This window comes from Vipera berus, assembly GCF_964194415.1.
Source record: "Vipera berus genome assembly, chromosome: 2".
Lineage (NCBI taxonomy): Eukaryota > Metazoa > Chordata > Lepidosauria > Squamata > Viperidae > Vipera > Vipera berus.
Window position 1 is genome coordinate 95,700,975 of NC_138203.1, and position 24,241 is coordinate 95,725,215.

The 24,241-nt window shown below is 43.9% G+C and overlaps 1 protein-coding gene across 1 annotated transcript; it reads left to right on the plus strand.

Moving 5' to 3' along the window:
• On the plus strand, positions 1 to 23,538 carry FNTA (farnesyltransferase, CAAX box, subunit alpha). Its single transcript, XM_081315756.1, has 9 exons — positions 1 to 352; positions 2,351 to 2,436; positions 4,636 to 4,750; positions 8,715 to 8,819; positions 10,721 to 10,847; positions 11,368 to 11,516; positions 16,675 to 16,737; positions 18,787 to 18,958; positions 22,190 to 23,538. Exons 1-9 carry the CDS (start codon positions 135 to 137, stop codon positions 22,319 to 22,321), a joined length of 1,167 nt encoding a protein of 388 aa, XP_081171882.1. The 5' UTR covers positions 1 to 134; the 3' UTR covers positions 22,322 to 23,538.
• The last annotated feature ends 703 nt before the right edge of the window (positions 23,539 to 24,241 follow it).

Sequence of the window (24,241 nt, forward strand, 5' to 3'; positions counted from 1 at the left end):
CGACTCTATGTCTAAGCGCAGAGCGGACGCGCAGCCTCTCGCCTTGCCTTGCAACACAGGAACCGGCTGGAGCAAAAGCGCGTCCGCCTGGGATAAAGGAGACCCACATCCGCCGTACAGCCGGCTGCAACTCTATGGTGCAGGAGGGACGGTCATTTGTTTCTTATAGGCTCCTCCAGCTTTGGTTTCTTCCGGGGTGGGCGGAGGCGTGCACCATGATGGCGGACGACGAAGAGAGGGAGAGCCCGGAGGTTTGCACCCTTCGGTTGGGGACGGAGACCGAAGCCGCGGGTGACGTAGAGCTGCTGGAGTGCGGAGAACCCTTGGACTCCGCCGGCTACGTGCTGTACAGGTAAGGCTCTCCTCGGCAGAGCCGTCTGAGTAGAAGCCGCTTCCCCGGAACTCGGTTAAGCTGATTTAACTTTCAATGGAAGAGAGTCGCTCAGGGTTGAACGGTGGAGTCCTTGCTACTCTCTTGAGCTCGTTTCATTACCCGACCATCATCAATGCAGGATTTAACTTTGCTAGTAATTTGGAGACGGCTCGACGTTTTAGGGCGCTCCTTACATTGCTCGGTGTCCTTAATTGAGGCATAACTTCATTGCAAGGAACTTCACTTTGGATTGGGTGGCGTGAGTAGCCATCTAAATCAAGTGAATACTCTCCCTTTCGGAAAAGTGGGGAGATGAAGGAAGGGTCAAGTCCGCCTAGGAAAAGCAAGTTCCCCTCTCCAGCCATTCATTTCATTCCAAATCTAGGATATCCAGGTATGCTTGTTCAGCATGGAGAAATGTTTTGAATTGAAATAAATGTTGGAAATAAAAACCGCAGTAGATGCTCTTAGAGAGGAAACAAAAGTGTTTTGTGAAGTTTAAATGCTTAAATCCCCATCCCAAATATAAATTTCCTGGTCTGGAAATTCTTCATTTTAAATATGTTGGGTCTCAGTGGAGAATGCTTTTTGTGACTTGCTCTCTTTTTTGCCAGAAACAATTAATGTACATAGATAAATTTGGTAGAAATAAAAAACAAATAGTAGAATGTGAAATGGCAGCTTGGACAGAATGAAAAAGTCTATGGCAATAATATAAATTTTAGCAGATGGGCTATATGTAAAAGGAAACAATCTGGACCTATTTCCAAATGAAAGCAATTTTAGGGGAAAATTTAGGATCTGCACCTCCCACCTCTATTTTTGAAACAATGTTCAGGATGACAGGGCTCTTATACTTTTAACAGTTGCCTAGAAGTCTATTCTTAGTTTTTAGCAAACCGTCATATTGTACAGAGGTGAGAAAAGCTGTAAATATCATTATTTCTCCCTAAGCACCTATAGTACTCATAGTACAGAACTACAATCTTTATGCTACATTTCAAGGAATACTTCTATTAAGTTCTCCTTATTAAGCAGTTTTATAGGGACACGGTGGCTCAGTGGGTTAGGACGCTGAGCTTGTCGATCAGAAGGTCGGCAGTTCGGCGGCTCGAATCCCGAGGGCTGCGTAACAGAGTGAACGCCTGTTACTTGTCCCAGCTTCTGCCAACCTAGCAGTTCGAAAGCACGTAAAAATGCAAGTAGAAAAATAGGGACCACTACGGTGGGAAGGTAACAGCGTTCCGTGCGCCTTTGGCGTCTAGTCATGCCGGCCACATGACCACGGAGACGTCCTCGGACAAGCGCTGGCTCTTCGGCTTTGAAACGGAGATGAGCACCGGCCCCTAGAGTCGGAAATGACTAGCACGCATGTGCGGGGGAACCTTTACCTTTACCTATAATGGTTTTTAACTTTTAACAGTTACTGGATTGTTTTTACTTGTTGTGAGTCCCCAGAATCACTTAGATGAGATGTGAGGCTATACAAATGGGATAAACAATAAAAATGAGTCACAGTGCTATCTGTACACACTGTCAATTTTCTTGGATATATTGTTATGTCAAGTTTATATGGTTGGTTTTTTTATTGTTATCCAGCCTCCTGCAACTTGATATTGCCCAAATGTATTAGGCTACATGTCCCAGAATTCTCCTTTGTTTAATCCAACATATCAGTAAGGTACCTAGTTGGGGAAAAGATGTGTTTCCTGTGTTTCTGCAGGTAGGGTTCCTTGTGATGATGCAATCATACATGTTTAATAGAGAGCATAGTATATAGGAATGTTTACAATATATCAAATTTGTTTTACGTACAAATTCTTCTTTCCTAGTTGCAAGTACAATTCTCAGCAAGGAGCTGTTCTGTACTACAACATACATGAACAAGTCTTTGATATTTAGGAGATATCCTTGAACTATATATTTCTTTTAAATGTTCTTATTTGTTACCTGCTGACTGATCTTTTTTTTTTACAGGAACAGGAAAGAATGGGCAGATATTGAGCCAGTTCCTCAAGATGATGGGCCACATCCTGTTGTTCAGATCATATATAGTGAAAAATGTAAGTTTAGAAGAAGTTTGAGAGATCTCAATGGTGGGGATAGTCATGGCAAAACGGCTGTAAAAGTGGGTGTCCCTGAATAAATGGACCATCTAAGTTTATCTTCTCAGCTGGTTTTACTCTAACTTGTATTCGTTTAGCCCAGAATCTCTCGCACTCGAGGCTTACTCTCAACATCATCATTCAGCATGGCCGCTTGTGTGTGGAGGGGAGGGATTGTAGTTCAATAACAGTTTTATACTACTGTTCCTAATTTGGCTTAGTGTGTGTCTTTGCTTTTTGGAGACTGGCATTGTTACTTCATTGTAGTTCTAACTGAGTTGTACTGGCTGACCCATTACTGACCAGTGTAAATTAAAATCACAAATTTTTGCAGGCTTCTGTGTGAGTAAATTCAGCTGAACACTCTGAGGTTGACTTTGGAATAAATTGTTGTAGGATTTTATAATGGTTCATAAGAATCTGGAATTGTGTCATGTGTTTTTCGTTGGAAGCCAAAGATGAAACAGATGATTAGATCATCAAGATATGAAATAAACTAAGATTAGAACTATGCTTGTTATAAGCTATTACATGAGGTTAAAGTTAATTAAAAATTGTATCTACTTATTAAATAATCCTAGAAGTTTGAATGTCATACTTTAAAACTCAATTCAGAAAGGTAAGCTGTTTTTCCACCAGTCAAACATTAAGTTCAGAGAAATCAACAGAAGCAGATAATTGTATCAGGAAACAATTATATTTGATGAAATGTACTATGTGATACTCAAAAGCATCAGAAGACTCCAGGATTCCCATGCTTTATGCAAATTTACTATTAGATAAGTGTTAATTTTTGACCTAGAATTCACTTTATGTGGAAAAAAGAAAGTTACTATGCAATTGGTGTCAATTACCTGGAAACATACCAAGATTTTTTCCTGCCAAAACCACTTGAACATTTTCCCATCAAAACTTTGATGCCCTCACTCTTGCATTTACTAATGTGTTGTGTGGTTGTTCTAGTTGTGTGTTCCACTTATTTCTATATGCAGTTGCTATTACTGTGGTAATCAAAATGGACATCAATATCTCATCTAACCTTCTTACCGAATAGGAAATTGACATTTTTAACACTAGAAACAAATCTGGACATAGTAAATTGCACCAAAGTTGGTAAAGGATCCTTGGCCTAGGCCAGGGGTAGGCAACCTTGGCTCTTTTATGACTTGTAGACTTCATGCTGGCTCAGGAATTCTGGGAGTTGAAATCCACGAGTCATAAAAGAGCCAAGGTTGCCTACCCCTGGCCTAGGATAAACTTTTAATCTGTGTGCAATGTAAGAAAGAATGCAGATGAAGTTCATGGTGCTGTAATGCATTCCACTATTTGTCTGCCATGATAACCACACACATTAGAACTACATCTGTAGAAAAGACGGAGAAAATGTTTTCATTTTACATAAATAAGAAACAAGGATAAAAACATGTTTGAATAAGGCAATGCTTAAGAATAGGAGATATGAGCACATTTGTCAGTATATTTATAGTACAAAAATTGACACCATACCTCACCACTTCTTTTTTCCAGTGTCTCACTTTGTGTAATTTTGCTTTATATGAGGTTTTCAGAGAACAGAATCTTAACATAAGAAAGGGGATATCTGTATTTGCTCTTCTGGTTTCAATTCCACTTGTTTTTAGATTATTACCCTACCTTGCTCTGAATGGACTCATGGTGATTTGAAATAAAGATGTGGGGCAAGGACTGTTTCATGTCTTTGGAAGAATAGTGGGATGGAAGACAAGATAAAAAGAAAAAAAATAGTATATGATAGATGTTGGCAAATCCAGCTGCATGTGTTCAGCTGAAGTTAAAAATGAAAGTAGCCATTGAAGGAGTTCAAGTAAAAGATTCAGAAGATTTGTCAGTCTTCTGGGATACAAGTGATAAGCAATAAGAGGACAAGAGGAGATGATCTGGAGATGGTGGATTTTGAAGGTACAAGAAAATGAAGGTGAGAGCCAGGAGTCTAGCAGGAAATATTAATAGAGAAGGATGTAGGGAAAAGATACAGAGAGCTATAAAATTAAGGGCACCAGTAATTTGGGCTAAATATGGGGCCTGAAGAAAAAACAGTATTATATCTGAAAAAATAAGAGTAAATGTAGCGAAGGAAAGCCAAAAACAGATTTGATAAACTATTTTTTTTCTGCCTAGTTAAAGATGTATATGATTACTTCCGGGCTGTTCTGCAACATGATGAACGGAGTGAGAGAGCTTTCAAGTTAACAGGGGATGCCATTGAACTTAATGCTGCAAACTACACAGTATGGTATGTAGTAATCCTGAGAATTTAATTTTTTGTTCTGTTCCAAAATTCCAAAACAAGACAATTTTAAAATACTGAGGCCATTCAGATTAGTTGCAAGCTGCCCTTTGGAGTGACATTTGCAAACCTTTTATTTATTTGTTTGTTACAACTACCCTGTTTCTCTGAAAGTAAGGCCTAGTTTTGGGGTGAGGCCTGCACTTAAAAATCAAGCTAGGGTGGAGGTGAGGGGTTCGATCTGCCCCATGCGCCTTGTACCCACTTACCTTGCTGGCCCACATTTTCTGAGGTGTCTTCTGCAGCCAGGCCTGCATTTCTCAGTCAGGCCTACATTTCTGGAAAGGCCACTGCAGCCAAGAACCGAGCTATGGATTGAATCCATAGCTCAGTACTCGGCTGCAGAAGCCTTCCAGAAAAGTCTGACTGCGAAATGCAGGCCACAATGCTCTTTTGGCTGCAGAAGAAGTGGACCGGCTGGGCAGGGCTGTCGGTGCAGGAAGTGAGTAAAAAAGACACCACCACCACCCCTGAAAATAAGACCCGGTGCCTCTTTTGGAGGCAAAAAAAAGAAAGAAAGACCCAGTCTTATTTTGGGGGAAACACGGGATATTGTGTGCCATCTACCCAAGTGACTCTAGGTTTGAATGAATGAATGGTTTATTTGGCCAAGTGTGATTAGACACACAAGGAATTTGTCTCTTGTGCAGAGGTTCTCAGTGTACATGCAAAGCAACAGAATAATCATCATAATAATACCAATAAGAGTAGGGAGTAAAGAAGATAAAGATAATAATACTACAGCTATACTACATGGGTAAATACACAGTGGTTTGTAGGTGGTTTATAAGTGAACAGTTTTATGATAAGTTTGGAAACTGAACAAAATGATACGGACTTATTACAAAGTTACAAACCATCTAGAACTTTAGACAGTTCAAAAAGCTAAGTCATAACACACAAAAAGCTTAATTATCCTCACAATAGCAAGATGTGCAGCCTCCTGAGCTCAGGCTGGTCTACCTAAATGCCAGGTCCGTCGCTAATAAGGCTCCCCTTGTTCGAGATCTAGTTGAGGGTGAGCACGCGGACCTGGTTTGCATCACGGAGACCTGGCTGGGCCCAGAGGGTGGTGTTCCTCTGGTTGACCTTTGCCCACCTGGTTTCCAGGTGCTGCACCAGCCTCGGCCTCATGGCAGGGGCGGAGGAGTGGCAGTAATTATCAGGGAGACCCTAAGCCCGCGGGAGACCACTGTTCCTCAGATAGTCGGGTGTGAGTCTCTCTTTCTGAGATACGGTCCCGGGGCGCAGTTGGGCGTGCTGCTGACGTACCTTCCACCTAATCGCGCAGCGGCAGCCCTGCCTAAGCTACTCGATGTCCTCTCGGGGTTGGTGGTTGAATTCCCCAAACTCATAGTTTTGGGCGACTTCAACCTACCGTCCCTAGGAGGATCGTCTGAACTAGCTCGGGAGTTCATGGCTTCCATGACGGCCATGGACCTGTCGCAAGTAATTTCAGGACCGACTCATGAGGGAGGCCACACCCCTGACTTGGTTTTCTTATCTGGACGGTGGCGTGATGATCTTGGTGGGGGCTCTCCAACCGTTATGCCCCTGTCATGGACCGATCATCACCTCCTACGGCTGGACTTCCGCTTTGCCACCCCCTGCCATGGGTGTGCGGAGCCAACCAGATGGTACCGCCCCAGGCGCCTAATGGACCCTGATAGGTTCCAGGCAGCGCTTGGGAACCCACCTGCACTCCCTGCTCACAGCTCGGCGGATGCCTTAGTGGAGGCCTGGGAAAGGGCAGCCACGGAGGCACTTGACCGAGTTGTACCCTTGCGGCCCTTGACCCGGCACAGATCCCAGCGAGCCCCATGGTTCACTGCGGAGCTCCGGGAGATGAAGCGTCGGAGACGGGGCCTAGAGAGCCGTTGGAGATCCAGTCGATCCGAATCCGACCGGTTGCGACTAAGAATCCACACCAGGTCTTATCTCGCAGCGATAAGGGCGGCGAGAGCCAATTACTTTTCCGCCCTCATCGCGTCCGCAGATAATCGCCCGGCTGCCCTGTTTAGAGTGACCCACTCCCTTCTGAACCAAGAGGTGAGGGAGGAACCCTTACAGGGTCGAGCCGAGGAATTTGGTCAATATCTGTTGGATAAAATCGCTCGGATCCGAACCGGCCTGGACTCCAACTGGGCAGAGTCTGAGGAACAGGACACGGGCAGTCTTGTCGACGTCATCTGGGAGGAGTTCGATCCTGTGACTCCAAAGGAAGTGGACAGGATTATGAGAAGGTTGAGCTCCTCCACATGCTTATTGGACCCGTGCCCTTCCTGGCTGGCTTATGCAGCTCGGGAGGGGACATGAGGCTGGTTCCAGGCGGTCATCTCTGCTTCTCTGAGTGAGGGTCATTTCCCCGCTTCCTTGAAGGAAGCGGTGGTGAGACCTCTCTTCAAGAAGCCCACCTTGGACCCAGCTACATTGAATAACTTTCGTCCGGTCTCCAACCTTCGCTTCCTTGCGAAGGTTGTTGAGAGTGTGGTGGCGCATCAGCTTCCTCAGGTCCTGGATGAAGCGGATTATCTAGACCCGTGCCAATCGGGTTTCAGGCCGGGCTACAGCACGGAGACGGCATTGGTCGCTCTGATAAATGATCTCTGGAGGGCCCGGGACAGAGGCCATTCCTCTGTCCTAGTCTTATTAGACCTCTCGGCGCCTTTCGATACCATCGACCATGGTATCTTGCTGCGGCGCCTCAGGGGATTGGGAGTGGGAGGCACGGTTCTTCGGTGGTTCTCCTCCTTTCTCCTGGGACGCTCGCAGTCGGTGTTGGCAGGGGGACAGAGGTCGACTCCGAGGCCTCTCGTTTGTGGAGTTCCTCAGGGGTCGGTCCTCTCGCCTCTCCTGTTCAACATCTACATGAAACCGCTAGGTGAGATCATTCGTGGTTTTGGAGTAGGATACCATCAGTATGCTGATGACACCCAGCTTTTCATCTCGACTCCAAACTGCATCAGTGATGCCCTCGATGTGATGTCCCGTTGCCTGGAAGCGGTTCGGGAATGGATGGGGAGGAACAGGCTTCAACTCAACCCGGACAAGACTGAATGGCTGTACATACCGGCATGCCAGGATACTCAGAGTATTCCATCCCTTAACATCGGGGGTGAGTTATTACCCCCTGTTGATAGGGCCCGCAACCTGGGTGTCCTCCTAGATTCACAGCTATCCTTGGAAGATCACATAGGAGCTGTGACCAGGGGGGCCTTCACTCGGGTTCGCCTGGTGCGCCAACTACGACCCTACCTGGACCTGGATGCCCTACGTACAGTCACCCATACACTTGTGACCTCTCGCCTTGACTACTGCAACGCTCTCTACATGGGGCTGCCCTTGAGAGCCACTCGGAAGCTTCAGCTGGTGCAGAGTGCAGCTGCACGAACACTTTTGGGGGCTTCCCGATACTCCCATATCACACCTCTCTTCCGTGAGCTGCACTGGCTTCCAGTTGCCTTCCGAGTGAAATTCAAGGTGCTAGTGATGACATACAAAGCCCTACAAGGCATGGGTCTGGATTACCTACGGGAGCACCTACTGCCAGCGTCAACACCCCTCTGTCCTGTGCGCTCCCACAGAGAAGGCCTCCTCAGGGTGCCACCGGTCAGAGAATGCCGGCTGGTGGCCCCCAGGGGGAGAGCATTCTCAGTGGGTGCGCCAACCCTCTGGAACTGCTTGCCTGCCGAAATCCGGATGGCCCCCGACCTTCGCACCTTCCGGCGTGACTTAAAAACCTACCTGTTCCAGCAAGCCGGCCTGGCCTGATAGATTTTGGGGTTTCATTTGTTTTTACTATTGTTTTACTGTATACTTAGCTTGCTCTGTACACCGCCCTGAGTCCCTCGGGAGAAGGGCGGTATATAAAAACAAACAAATAAATAAATAAATATTTCCCCCCTTGTAGGCATTTCCGTAGGGTACTTCTTCAGTCTTTGGAGAAAGACTTAAATAAGGAACTCAGTTACATCACCACTATCATTGAAGATCAGCCAAAGAATTACCAAGTCTGGTAAGTGTAGCTTCTTTGATAACAAAAGTTATTTCCTACGTATGGAAATGTTTGATTCCTTGTGGTTTTCCCCTCTGAATAGATAGTGCAGATTTGTTGCACAGAGACTGTTAAGCAGAATTTCAGCATGGTTATAGAAAGAGTTCTTTAAGCTGCAGATTTTATTGGTACGATGATATCGATTCCCACGTGGTGGTCTTGGTTTTTGAAAGAGAAAAAATAAACAATGGCAAGATGATATTATGTTGGCTATGCTTTGTATGTTGTGCTCGAACAATGTGATGCAAATAATTACAGTTACTGCTGGAGCAAAACAAAGCAGACTCATCTAAGATGCAGGGGCTGCATCTGCCAAGCAGAAAAATACAGCAGGGGATCCACAACAGCAACAGCTCAGTGATTCTACTGCTGTGCTTTGTTGGATAACTTGTCTTTGTGTTTTCATATGCTTGGGTGTTCTCTCTTACGCACCATTGCCACACTTCTTGTGCAACAGGTTTTATTAGCCATGTAATTATCAACTCAAGAGGCAATTTAACTGGGTATAGCATATATTTGCAGGCATTTCTGAGGCATCAAATGATAGTTTGGGCAAGTGAACAAGCTATTGTAAAGCTATCATTAGAAGGGAAAGTTTCTTACATCTAGTGTCAATTAAAACATATTTTTAGTGGATGCATTCAAGTCACTTTGCCAAATGTTATTAGAACTCAATCTCTGCTGAGCTAACAATCCTTTTATTCACACAATTCAGTTAACCTGGTTAGTGAATAAAATCATTTTCTCGGTTGGCACAGAACACTTGGTCATAAACTATTGAAATAAACTGGGTTTATCTAACCCACAAATACAGCATTTCTTAAAGTGTGGTCCTAGGCTCCCAGGATCCTCCTAAGAGACTGTAAAATCAAATTGGTTTTCCAGCTTATGTTAAAAAATAGGTAAAGGTAAAGGTTCCCCCGCACATGCGTGCTAGCCGTTTCTGACTCTAGGGGCCGGTGCTCATCTCCGTTTCAAAGCCGAAGAGCCAGTGTTTGTTCGAGGACGTCTCCGTGGTCATGTGGCCGTCATGACTAGCCGCCAAAGGCGCACGGAATGCTGTTACCTTCCCACTGTAGTGGTCCCTATTTTTCTACTTGCATTTTTGCATGCTTTCGAACTGCTAGGTTGCCAGAAGCTGGGACGAGTAACAGGCGCTCACTCTGCTACGCGGCACTCGGGATTCGACCCGCCAAACTGCCAACCTTCTGATCGACAAGCTCAGCGTCCTAATCCACTGAGCCACCGCGTCCCGTTAAAAAATAAGACAGTATTAAAATCCCATCAAGCAACCATGAGAATCAGAACAACATACAATTCATACAAACAAAAACTTTTAAAAGTGGGAAGGGGTCTTGGGAGAAAAAAAATCCCTGCACTAATATACAAATCCTATAGTACATGACCACGGAGACGTCCTCAGACAAGCGCTGGCTCTTCGGCGTTGAAACGGAGATGAGCACCAGCCCCTAGAGTCGGAAACGACTAGCACGCATGTGCGGGGGAACTTTACCTTTTACATCTCTAGGAGCTGGCTGAAAGAGCTCCCTGCCATAGGATTTCAGCTTTGTGCCTGCTTGCATGGAACTGAAATCCTTTGCGTCTGCTTGCATGGAGCTTGGCAGGGAGTTCTTTCAGCCAGTTCCCAGAGGTGTCTTCTTGGCAGGCAGTAGCAGCTTGCAACATTCCCTGCTGGCTTTGCCGTTGAGTTTCTGGGGAAGCTAGCAGAGAAGACTGCAAATGGTGATCACATGATTGGCGTGCTTGGCAAATGGCTGTAAGTACAAACAGGTTGCCAAGCAACCTGACTGCAATTAGAAAACACACACTAACAACTATTCTTTAACATTCTTGAATTTTAGGCACCACCGGCGAGTTTTGGTAGAGTGGTTGAAGGACCCATCGCAAGAACTTGAATTTATTGCAAGCATTCTTAACCAGGATGCCAAGAATTACCATGCTTGGCAACATAGACAATGGGTCATTCAGGTATTTTTCTGTGGCTCTTATTAACAATTGCGCATTGTGATCCTGAGCAGGAAATGTGTGAAAGGAAAAGTTGAAGTTTTTGTTTTGTTTTATTTTTTCCCCCAAAAGAAACAAATGGCAGTCGTTCATTTATCTGCTGAGAAAGTGAAGTGATATCTATGGATGCTGTGTGAATCCCATTATGTCATTTATAACGGAAGATTGAGGAACTGATTTTTTGTGTTTTTATAATCGCATTAATATGCTTCAGACAGATCAAGTTGTTAGTGCACCTCCATGATACTTTTCCCTATAAATGGTATACAAGGTATATAATAAATACCTAACATGTAGTGTATGGTTTATATGGTTTGACGTCTCACATCTGGTATCAAGATGGTCATATTTTTATTTCTGTAATTGCTATGTGAGAATGCATGTTCACTAACTCTTAAATCTATAATTGTATCAGGAACTAATGAAAATGAGATAATTTTCCTAATACAGTCTCTTAGTGTTTCCTTCAATTTTATATGTTTAGGAATTTAAGCTGTGGGATGATGAATTGCAGTATGTTGAGCAACTTTTGAAAGAAGATGTCAGAAATAACTCCGCCTGGAACCAAAGATACTTTGTGATTTCAAACACATCTGGTTACAATGATCCTGCTGTTCTAGAAAGAGAAATTCAGTATGTAATGTTTTAGTTGGTTTTATCTTATACCATGAATACAAGGGTGTACATGTAGTATATTGTATGGAGAATTTTGTATACATGTCCCCAGTGGACTTTTAGAATCATTTCGCTACCTTAAGCACGGTGTACTCTAATTTGGGATTATGGCCACTTCAGTTTTACATCTTGCTATAACCATATCCCAAGAAGAGAGGTAATCCAGAACTCTAGAACTACAAAATATATTTTAAGAAAATCCCTATCCTTCTGGAAAGTACCGTATATACTTGAGTATAAGCCGAATTTTTCAGCCCACTTTTTGGGCTGAAAAAATCCACTTCGGCTTATGCTCCAGTGAACAAAAAAAAAAGAACTTACCGAGGACTTGCGCGCGGCCGAGGCTTCGGTGCTTCCGGGATCGCGCGCACCTCTCCCAAGCCGCCGCCATCCGGAGACTTGCCGAAGTTTGGGGAGGTTTGGGGAGGTGCGCGCGCACCTCCCCAAACCTCCCCAAACGTCGGCAGGTCTCCGGACCTCCGCGCCCTGCCTGCCTGCTTCTTTCCGCTGCCTGGCTGCCCTACGATGTAACCCGCTTCATGATAGAATGCGACGCCTGCAAGGACTGGTTTCATGGCAGGTAACACAAAGCGGTCATTCTCGCCTTTCCCTCCCCCCCTCGCCCGCCCGCTCGCTTTTTTTTTCCTCTCAAGCATCACTGGACTGGGCCAGGGAAATCAGAGAGAAGCTGGGCGTGCAGCGTCACGGCGACGGCTGGAAGCCTCGCCCAGCTAGAGACAGAGAGGAAGGAGGGAGGGAGGGAGGGAGGGAGGGAGGGCGCGCGCAGGCAGAGAGGGTTTGGTCAGGGTGGCGGCGGCGGACACGGGGAGCTGAGGCGCCGTCCGGTAGGTAGAGGCCGTTATGGGAAGGAGGCGGGAGAAGGGACGTGTGGGGGAAGTACGGGGGCCGTGTAAACGGAGTACGTGCGGCGCCGCGCGGGTCTGATAGAACTAGGCCGGCAACGGGTGCTTGTGAAGCGGCTGAGGGCTGGCTAGGAAGGGGGCGGCGGCGGCGGCGCTGGCGTTTTGCGGGTGGGACAAGGCTCTCGAGAGAGAACATGGTGGAGGCGGAACCGACCCCGCCGCTCCCTGCAGGGGAGAGAAGCCGGGCAAGCGCTGCTCCAGTCCTCGCTCTTCTTCCCTCTCCCGATTTTGCCTTCCTCTCCAAGATAAGTTCGAGCGGTAGGGGAAAGTTAGAGCCCCTTTCTGAGGCCGCCCCTTACTTGGGATTGTTGGGCGAGAAGGCGACGTGGGCATGGAGGAGGAAGTAAGTCGCGCTTTACTCGTCACTGCGGGGCGGGGAGAAAAAAAGTTCTTGCCGGCCGGACTTGGATGGCGGCAGCGGCATCAGCTGGGAGCCGCAGCCCCGCCTAGTCCGGCTGAGCTGAACCAGCTCAACACAAAGCGATCGGGCCTTTCCTCCCCCCCTTTCCCTCCCCCCTCCCCTCCCGCTCTAGGGCAGAGATCCCCTTCCTATCGCTCGGGGCCTTTCGTCTCTTTGGCTTGCCAGGGCTGGAGCGGCGAGAGCGAGCGGCAGAGGAGAGATGGTGGCCTTTCCTTTCCTTTCCTTTCCTTTCCTTTCCTTACCTTTCCTTTTCTTTCCTTCCCTTCCCTTCCCTTCCCTTCCCTTCCCTTCCCTTCCCTTCCCGTTAGAGAGCTACCTTCGTGATTACAATGTGGAGTGGCCGACTGAGGCTGAAAGCACATTAGGTAGCACTTGAGACATGCAGGCAAATCCTGCTAAAGGGCTTTTCCCCCCCCACTGGATCCGCGCTCCGCAAGCCTCTGCCGCCGGCGGAGGGTGGATCCGCGCTCCGCAAGCCTCTGCCGGCGGCAGGGCGCAGATCCAGCCGGCGGCAGAGGCTTGCGGAGCGCGGATCCACCCTCCGCCGGCATGCAGGCAAATCCTGCTAAAGGGCTTTTCCCCCCCACTGGATCCGCGCTCCGCAAGCCTCTGCCGCCGGCGGAGGGTGGATCCGCGCTCCGCAAGCCTCTGCCGGCGGCAGGGCGCGGATCCAGCCGGCGGCAGAGGCTTGCGGAGCGCGGATCCACCCTCCGCCGGCATGCAGGCAAATCCTGCTAAAGGGCTTTTCCCCCCCACTGGATCCGCGCTCCGCAAGCCTCTGCCGGCGGCAGGGCGCGGATCCAGCCGGCGGCAGAGGCTTGCGGAGCGCGGATCCACCCTCCGCTGGCATGCAGGCAAATCCTGCTAAAGGGCTTTTCCCCCCCACTGGATCTGCGCTCCGCAAGCCTCTGCCGGCGGCAGGGCGTGGATCCAGCCGGCGGCAGAGGCTTGCGGAGCGCGGATCCACCCTCCGCCGGCATGCAGGCAAATCCTGCTAAAGGGCTTTTCCCCCCCACTGGATCCGCGCTCCGCAAGCCTCTGCCGGCGGCAGGGCGCGGATCCAGCCGGCGGCAGAGGCTTGTGGAGCACGGATCCAGCCTCCGCCGGCGGCAGAGGCTTGCGGAGCGCGGATCCAGCCGCCGGCGACAGAGGCTCGATCCGCCGTTCTGCAAGCCTCCGCCGCCGGTTAATACCCTGTATTCAGCTCTGGGAAGTGGGGGGAAGGGGGAGAGAGGGGGAGTTTGGGAGGAGGGGGAGGGGGAGCTCCACGGTGCAAAAATAAAGCCCTGCCGCTCTTCGCGTTGCTTGCCCGACTGGCTGTCACGGGACCGCACGGATCGCCTCGCTCCCACCGGCAGCTGATTCCTTCGAGTTTGGTCTCGAGCGATTTTGCATTTTCTCCAGTGCTGAAAGCCACTCGGCGGATCCCAGCCTCGGCTTATACTTGAGTCAAGAACTTTTCCCAGTTTTTGGGGGTAAAATTAGGGGTCTCGGCTTATACTCGAGTCGGCTTATACTCAAGTATATACGGTATTCCTAAAAGAGCCCAAATAAGCTCATGGAATTGGAAAGAAATATAGCATGATATGAGAATATAGCATGATATGACAGCGAACCTGGAATTTGTAACATAAACTTCATATTGTAAAAAAAGAGTTGTTTTTGTTTAAAAAATTGGAAATACTTTGGGCATTATGTACCTTGTGATATAAATCTACTTGATGTATGGTTTATCTCTCCTTTAACTATATAGGAAATGCTTTGATTTATAAATGTATCTATCATTAGGAGTACCGTATTTTTCGGACCATAAGACGCACCTGACCATAAGACACACCCAGTTTTTAGAGCAGGCAAACAAGAAAAAAAAATTCTGAACCAAATAGTACCGGTATACTAAAACAGGGCTTTTCAACCTTTTCATTCATTGTACCACTTTTAGGACAAGGCAATGTCCGAGTACCACCAATCGCCCAGCAAGGTGTCAAAAACTTGACCCCCCACCAAAAAAGAAAAAAAAATGATAAAGTACAGGTAGTCCTTGACTTACAATGATTCACTTAGTGACTGTTCAAAGTTACGACGGCACTGAAAAAAGTGACTTATGACCATTTTTCACACTTATGACTGTTGCAGCATCCCCAGGGTCACGTGATTTACATTCGGATGCTTGGCAATCGATTCATATTTATGATGGTTACATTGTTCCAGGGTCATGTGATCGCCTTTTGCAACCTTCTGAGAAGCAAACTTAGTGGGGAAACCAGATTCACTTAACAATCATGTTACTAATTTAATTTCTCTCTCTCCTTCTCTTTCTCTCCCTCTCTCCCCCTCCCTTTCTTTCTCTCTCCTCTCTCTCCCTTTCTCTCCATCTCCCTTTCTCTCCCTATTTTTCTCTTTCCCTCTATCTCTCCCTTTCTCTCTCTCCCTCTATTTCCCTCCCTTTCTTTCTCCTCTCTCTCTCCCTCTCTCTCTCCCTATTTTTCTCTTTTCCTCTCTTTCTCCCTTCTCTCTCTCCCTCTATTTCCTTCCCTCTTTCTTTCTCCTTCTCTCTCTCCCTTTCTTTCTCTCCCTCTCTTTTCCTCTCCCTTTTTCTCCCTCTATTTCTCTCCCTTTCTTTCTCCTCTCTCTCCCTCTTTCTCTCCCTCCCTATTTCTTTCTCCTTCTCTCTCTCCCTTTCTCTCTCTCTCTTTCTCTCTCCCTCCCTCTCCCATTGTCCCTTCCTTCCTTCCTTCCTTCCTTCCTTCCTTCCCTCCCTCTCTCCCTCCCTCCCTCTTTGTCCTTCCCTCTCTGCATTAGAGCAGTACCCGCGGAGGCGGCCCTGCGGCCCTGCTTTCTCTTGCAGAAAGCAAGCTGAAACGGAGCAAGGGAGATTGCCAGAAATGCGAATCGGCCGATCTCGCGCTCCTGCAAACTCCCTCGCTCAGTTTCAGCTTCCCTTGCTACAAGAGAAAGCAGGCTGAAACGAGGCAGATTGCAGCAGCGCGAGATCAGCCGATTCGCATTCCTGGCAATCTCCTCACTCCGTTTCAGCCTGCTTTCTCTTGTAGCAAGGGATGCTGAAACCAAGCGAGGGAGAGTGCAGGAGCGTGAGATCGGCGTTTCTCAGCACGTGCCGATTCGTGCTCCACTTGCAGAGGTTGGGGCTGGCCATACGGATCACCTTCGGACCATAAGACGCACCCTCGTTTCCCCCCCCCCACTTTTGGGGGGGAAAAGTGCGTCTTATGGTCCGAAAAATACGGTAACTCTGAAACAAAAAAAATGTCCAAAGTATGAAACAGAACAGCCCCATGGATTATTGCATTAGTGGAATAAACCTTAAAACATTTCCATAATAAGGAACTAGGTGAATATAAAATAACCCCCTTTTTTCTTTTGTGTTTTAATACAGTAATCCATGCTGAGTACTGTCTGGATTAAAATTATCCTAGGAGATTGTTTCAAAAAATATTAAACTATGTCCAACCAATGACAATATAGGGATGGAATTGTGCCTACTGTTGGCTAAAGCTGTCAATCTCCATAAATTGGAGAATTGTTTTAAGGTAACTGCAAGATGACAGACTCCCTGAAGCATGCACAAAATTCTCTGGATTGCTGTTGTAAACTTAGAATGTTTTACGTCTAATATCCATAAACAAAATCAGTGTTTCACTCAATAATAGCTTGATATGTGTGTGTGCGCATGCCATTCAGGATATATGCTACCTTGACATATACACAGTTATTCCATAGTTTCCTTATCTGGTTTGTTTTTCCTTTTCAGGTACACCCTAGAAATGATCAAGCTGGTACCTCATAATGAAAGTGCCTGGAACTACCTGAGAGGGTGAGATAGTTTTACTTACATGTTTAATGTCGCTGTATCTTACAAATTTAATGCACATAAAGAAGGGTAGAATCAGGTACCTGCTCAGGATTCACATAAGAATATTATTGCTTTGTTATTGTTGTTAAAGTGGGGTGTTTGTTTTTACTTTTTTGATCGGGAAAAAAAAGCCTGAAAGTATGTGGCCAAACCGATGCAGTAGAAGTCACTATTTTGTTTCACTAAACAAAATATGAATAAGGACTGGGATTAAGAAAATCTATTCTGAGTAAAGCTTTTTTTCTGTTTTCCTCTTTTTCTTTTTTACTTTATTTGTAATATTAATATTGTTTGTATTCATTTTACATGAGCTAGAGGGAGATAGAATTAATAGTTTATTGCTGATAACATAGGGGTGCTTATGTTTGTTTTTTGATTTTATACCCTGTATTTAGCTCTGGGAAGTCGGGGGGGGGGAGGAGGGAATGGGGGAGAGGGATAGGGAGGGTTGGGTGGGGGTGGGGGAGGGGGGGATTAAAGTCAAAATGTATTGTAAAACTTTTTAAATTAACTAAATGCATTTTGATGGTGAGAGGAGATGCAAATTTCGTGCACTCTCTGAAGACTGGCAGATCCAGAAAGAAACTGTTCAAAAATGTCATTTTAGTATTTTTTGTAATAAATAGGGTTTCCTTCCCTGGGATTTTCTGGAACCATACATACATACCCTGTTCTGCATGAAAAGGGTTTTCCATAGGAAAAATTTATTTATTTATTTATTTATTTATTTATTTATTTTTGGGACTTATATGCCGCCCTATCTCCCGAAGGACTCAGGGCGGCTAACAACAATAAAAACAACAATACAAAAGTTAAAAGAAATTAAATAAACAGCCCCAATAAATAAGTTAAACTAAACAATTAAAAATTAAAAAACATTTTAAAAAACCCTGTCGTCAGTCCAGGTCAGCCTGATGAAAAAGGAATGTTTTAAGGCCGCGGCGAAAGGACCGGGGATCCGGGGCCATCCGGAGCTCAAGGGGGAGTTGGTTCCACAGGGCTGGCGCTCCCACAGAGAAGGCCCTCCCCCTGGGGGTCGCCAGCCGACATTGTCTAGCCGACGGCACCCTGAGGAGGCCCTCTCTGTGTGAGCGCACTGGGCGATGGGAAGTCGTTCCCAGCAGCAGACGGTCTTGCAAATATCCCGGGCCTAGGCCATGTAGGGCTTTAAAGGTAAGTACCAGCACTTAAATTATAAGTACAGTATATTTATTCAGAGAATGTCCTGGTAACAGTTCCAATAAAAGGAACTTACAAAGCAAATAGTAGCAGTTTAATGTACTGGTTAAGATGCTTGCCTAGAAAGTGGGAGACCATGAATTCTAGTCATCCTTTAGGCAGGGAAGTTACTTTTGGCCAGTCATTCTCTCTGAGCTTGACCCAATGCATAGGGAAGTTGTTATGGGGAAAATAGGTGAAAGCATTATGTACATCACCTTGAGTACAGAATAAAGGTGGGATGTAAATTGCATGATAAATAAAAATAAATGTTCAATCAGCTAACAGCACAGAGCATGGTTTTTAAAAAATTATTTTCTTTTATATACTGGGTAGGTTGTATCCTTTCCATAGCCAAACTAGAGTAGTATAACTTCTTTTAATGCTTAAAATACTGCAGTAATATAGCTGGCTAATTTTAGGCCCTGGATTTCATGGTCCTTCCATTAAAAGATCACATTTCATCACTTAATGCATCCCTCAGAAATTGCAGCAAGTGGGCAGACGTTCTGTCCATGAGGAAAGGTAGGGTTTATGTTTTAAGAGTTGAATGAAGTATGAGGGGAAAGCACAGCTGCTGAATTTTAATTAAGCATTTAATTAATTAAAACCCAAGCATTACCTCCTTGCTCGATTCCATCCTTGTGTTCTTCCTTCTGCTGCTATTAAGATGAGCAAGCAGAACACGAGACTGGAGCTAGGATCTCTATGCTTCTAGAATGTTTACATTTTTAAAAAATGGCAAGGTGATTGAAATTTTAATATGAGGTTCATGAAACTTTTTCGTTTCAGGATTTTGCAAGATCGTGGCCTTTCAAAATATCCAGACCTGCTAGAACAGCTACTGGAATTGCAGCCAAGTCATAATTCCCCTTATCTAATTGCCTTCTTGGTGGACATATATGAAGACATGTTAGAAAACCAGTGTGAAAACAAGGAAGACGCTCTCAACAAAGCATTAGAGGTTAGTTCTTTAAAGCTTAAAGTTCTTTATAGTAGCTATCCCCAGCCTGGAGTCTTTAACAGAAGTTATAGTAAAAAAAAAATTTACAATTGAAAATTTTATTAATTTATCCGAATATAAAATACAAAAGAAAATAATGAGAAAATAAGGGAGGAAAATGGGGAAAGTGTAGGGCAAAGAGAAAAAAGAAAGTAAAACCGTTGACTTCCGACACTTTTTGGTGCAGTAGAATTTGAATTTGAATTTTTGAATTTTTATTGAATTTATATACCGCCCTTTCCCGAAGGACTCAGGGCGGTTTACAAGGTATATAAAACATTAATACAAAAATTAAAGATTAGCAGTGGGCTAATGCCTCCTTAAGTAACACCAGCTGCCTGCAATTAGTGCAGGTTCGCATCCCACCAGGCTCAAGGTTGACTCAGCCTTCCATCCTTCCGAGGTAGGTAAAATGAGGACCCAGATTGTTGGGGGCAATTAAGCTGACTTTGTAATAATGCCGCTGGGGTGTGTGTGAAAGCCCTAATAAGCAGGCATATACATAGAATGAAGGCTACTGCTAAGCACATTGGTTTGTGCTTAAATTGTAAGCCGCCCTGAGTCTTCGGAGAAGGGCGGGATATAAATGGGATTAAAATAAAAATAAAAATAAAAATAAATAAGTCCCTGCAACATGTAAAACCCCAGTTAAAACCCAATTAAAACTCAGCCTGAGCCGGAAAGCTCGAAGAGCCAGGTCTTCAGGTCTCGGCGGAATGATCGAAGGTCGGGGGCAGTCCTAAGCTCCGCAGGCAGCTGGTTCCAGAGGGCAGGCGCCCCCACAGAGAAGGCCCTCCCCCTGGGTGTCATCCGCCGGCATTCTTTGACCGGTGGCACCCTGAGAAGACCCTCCCTGTGGGAGCGCACAGGACGAAGGGAGCTTGATGCCGGCAGCAGGTGTTCCCTCAAATATCCTGGACCCAAGCCATATAGGGCTTTATAGGTCATCACCAGCACCTTGAATCTCACCCGGAGGGCAACTGGAAGCCAATGCAGCTCGCGGAGCAGAGGTGTTACATGTAGAATAAGATAATAACATCAAACCTCCACTTTTTACTTTTATATAATAACAATATAAACTAACCATTTCTGTAACAACAAGCCTATATAATTGGCAGACCAAAATCAAAGTTTTGTTATTTTCCACCTCAAGCACAAATTCCAAAAGTGGTTTCCAAGTAGAAACAAAAGTAATGGTGTTTTTCTTTTTAATCAAAGCAATCAATTTAGCCATCTCTGCTAACTCCATCAACTTTTGCAGCCATTCATCTATTGTGGGAATCAAAGTGTCCTTCCATTTTTGTGCATAAAACCATCTTGCTGCCGTCAACATATGTAACCATCAAAGTCCCACATTTTTTTCCAGGCCTTTTTCCATTAAACCCCAAAGAAGAATTTCTGGTTTTATCTTTATATTCACTTTAAGAATCTTCTGCATTAGAATATGAATCCTATTCCAATATTTCTGTCCTTTATCACATGCCCACCATAAATGATAAAAAGTCCCTTCTTTACATTTGCATTTCCAACATTCATTTGAAATACCTTTATACGGTCTTGACAACTTGTTTGGTGTTAAACACCGATAATCATCTTATAAAAATTTTCTTTTAAATTATAATTTACATTTTAGACCTTTCATCCACATATTCTCTCATTGTTCAAGCATTACTGTATCCAAAGTTCCTTGCCCACTGAATCATACAATGAGAAGTTACAGGAAGTTTTCATAATCTCCATCAAGCATGGTCAGTGCTGTTTCTGGATAGAGAGATAAGACCATTGAAGTCAACATCTCGGCGGGGTGTGTGTCTCAAAATCATAGCAGGCTCCTTGTGTGTGTTTGTGAGTGCATTATGTCTGTGTGCCTAGTGGTGGTATTAAAGAAACAGAAATATTCAGAGCTGACTTCAAATTATCAATACTGGTGCATTGAGTGCACATACGGTTGACTTTTTAAATGCTTTTTTAAAAAAATGAAAGCTAAGTCGCAAACTATAATTTATTCAGAACTGTATTTTCAAAAGGATGAAGAAAATGACATGCTCATTCATGTAGTGTGTTATATTCTTACTGTTGTTGATTTCATGCATGCCAATTACCATGGTATTTTATGTCAAGTATAATAAAATAATCATTTGGCCATAGAAATATCAGAGAATAAATGCTTCTTTTCCCATATATTATTTCACTTCAACTTAGTTCCATTTTAAAAGTAATTTCTGGTATCAGAAATAATTGCCATTTGCTTCAACCTGTCAACACATAGGTGGTAGGATTAGAAAGATTGCCTTTCAACTGGATGCTGTGTTAGAAAGCTGCATTTCATTTAATGTTAAGAGGCCTGATCTTACAATTTATTTAAAAATCAAGCTAATTTACCAGATTATCTGAAGAAAATACTGTGTTCTAAAAGCTTTGATAAATCATTATATTTTCAATCCCAAAACTTATTTGAACAGTGCTATCAACATTTTGAAAAAACATATTCCTGACTTACGTGTTCGTAAGCTAAATACATGGAGAACAAGAAAATGGAAGGGAAGTAAACATAGACTAAAACGTAGAATGCAGAGGGGGAATATTCATTGCAGCTGTCGCTGATTTGGATATGCTATTATAAAATAGCATGCAGATTTTGATAGTGGCACTACCAAATAAGATGATGAGTATTTATAATAACTCTTTTCACTTTAGTTATGTAGTTAAAAATTGCCATCTTCTAGCATAATATTGGTGTTATGCTACAGTGATCCAATTATATTTCAAAGAACATTGTGTCTTCTTTTTCATTGTAGATGTTTTATTTTGTTCACAAATCAATTAAAATGGTTTAATTTATTATTATAAGCATTATAAGAAGTTTCAGGGACTAAACTGAAAGAAGCCTAGAATAAAACTGTTAAGTATTTAATATTGGAGAATTCAGAGTGAATACTGTTACCCAATTCACTGTCTTTGTCTTTTACTCCTGCTTATTTAATTTACTGTATAATCTATAGTATATAAATTTTAATTACTGTATAATTTATAGTAGCATCTCCTGCTTTATTGTAAGATCTCAATAAAGCCTTCCTGCCTTCCTTCCTTCCTTCCTTCCTTCCTTCCTTCCATCCATCCATCCATCCATCAAACACTGTGCATACTGAAGGGAATATAAACATAAGTAACTTATTATTTTCTTTTTCGTAGTTATGTGAAATCCTCGCTAAGGAAAAAGACGTTATACGAAAAGAATACTGGGGATATATTGGAAGATCCCTTAAGAATAAATATAGCCCAAATGAGGAGCAGACTGTGCCAACAGAAAATGATCAGCATTAATTTCATGTGAAGGAGGAAATGATGCAGCATTCAGCTTCTGTGCATTTTACAAAATCTCTAAACTCTGCTGGCAATTAATAGAGTGTTCCCCTTCTTTCCAAAGTATGTTGTAACTATACATTAATTGCAGAGGTATTGCTTCTAACCACATTGAGAGTGCAAAGTGTTCTGCATAACAAACTGACCCACAGTTATTGCTGCTACACACATTAGCTATGGGGTAATTAAAGCACTGTGTGTTCAAAAAACACTTTGTAATTACTTGATTTGTATCAGAAAGAAATTTGTTTTTCTATTCCGTACGTGAATAACACTGTACAACCAATTCTACTATCCTAAATTTTAAAGTGGCCCTTCTTATAAAGTAAGTGTGCATGTGAGACTCTGAATGTATTTGGACTGCAAAGAACTGCTTTATAGTGGACGCACAGGCTAATTTAAGTTACAGTATGAAGAATATGCGGTAGTACATTGGAGCAGCTATGCAACACTATGTTTTCATTGTATCCAACTAGTGCCATCAATAATTTGTCAAAAAGATATAAATACTATACTTGTACAAGAACGGCTTTGTTCTATTTTCTGGAGCAAGGATATCAGAATGGGGCCATAGTGAGGGTTTTCAGTATGGTCATGGCTCTGTATACAGATTATTAAATCACCTGTATATCTACAGAGGAAATAGTTTTTGACAATAGGTTGACCCAGTTAAGTCTTTATCTCTGTTTTCCTGGCTGGTTTCTTACAAGTGGGGAATATTTGCACCTTGGAATGTATTTAAGATAGGGATAGCTATATCTACGCATACACATGTACAGTTCATTATTTTAATATTTAAGGCCAATTCACCAATAACATAATAATTGTTTCTAGTTTTTCCCAGTTGTTTCTGAAACCAGGATGGCCAGATTAGTATGGTCCTGCATTCAGATTTATTTTAAAAAATGGTTTAATTCTTTCCAAAAAAAACCCTGTGCAAATTAAGAAGATTACGAGTGAAACCAGTTAAAAACAAATAAAACTCCATCTATTTTTAACACTTGAATTCAACAGGGATTCAAAATGATCTACAAGCTAAGTAACCAAAGTTCTCTTTGTGAATGAACCTGTCAGTTTTGCTTTTTTTCATTCATGTTCTTAAACCTTCAGCATTTTTTTTCTGTTAATGAAGAATTGTACAAACTTTTTTGTGAAATAAACTGAACAAATATACCTTTCCTCAATTTATAGCTAAATACATGATATAATAAATGAAAACGTTACTTGGATCGATTTGACTTACTTTACTTGGGAAGCCTTTTAAGCTTTCATTTTGATGCAGTAAATGCACATAGTCCTCGACTTACGGTGTCTGAATTTTGATCACATGACCATGTTGATGTCATAAATGTGAAAACGGCCGTACGTCACTTTTTTCAGTGAACAATCACTAAACAGACTGTTGTAAATTGAGGACTACCAATATTCTGCATGCCACTTTACAGTGACAATCCTGAGCTGTTTTTTGTACATAATCCTGCTTTTCCACTAAGATCTTACTATTCCAATTCTAGAAATCAGAGAAAGAGTGCCGTCCACAAGAAAACAGCTCAAGCTTCATTACTGCATTGAGAGAGGAGGTTAACAAGATGTCCCAATAGAAAATTCTGAATGGGGGATAAAATATCTGTCTTTGTTCTATGAAATACGATATGGCTGTAACTCTTCTATGAAAGCTGCTACAGCAGAGCAGCTGGTATACAAACTAGAAAGTACCAAGTTAAAAAAATGTCTTTGCCAGGAATTCAGTAGGCTAGTTAGGGTTCCTACTTTTGCCCCAAAAACACCAAGCCCACTGACAAATATGAGGAAGAGCAGCATCAAGTGGTGGTGAATCTGAGACTTGGGACCTCTTACACACGGTTTACTCCACAAACAAAA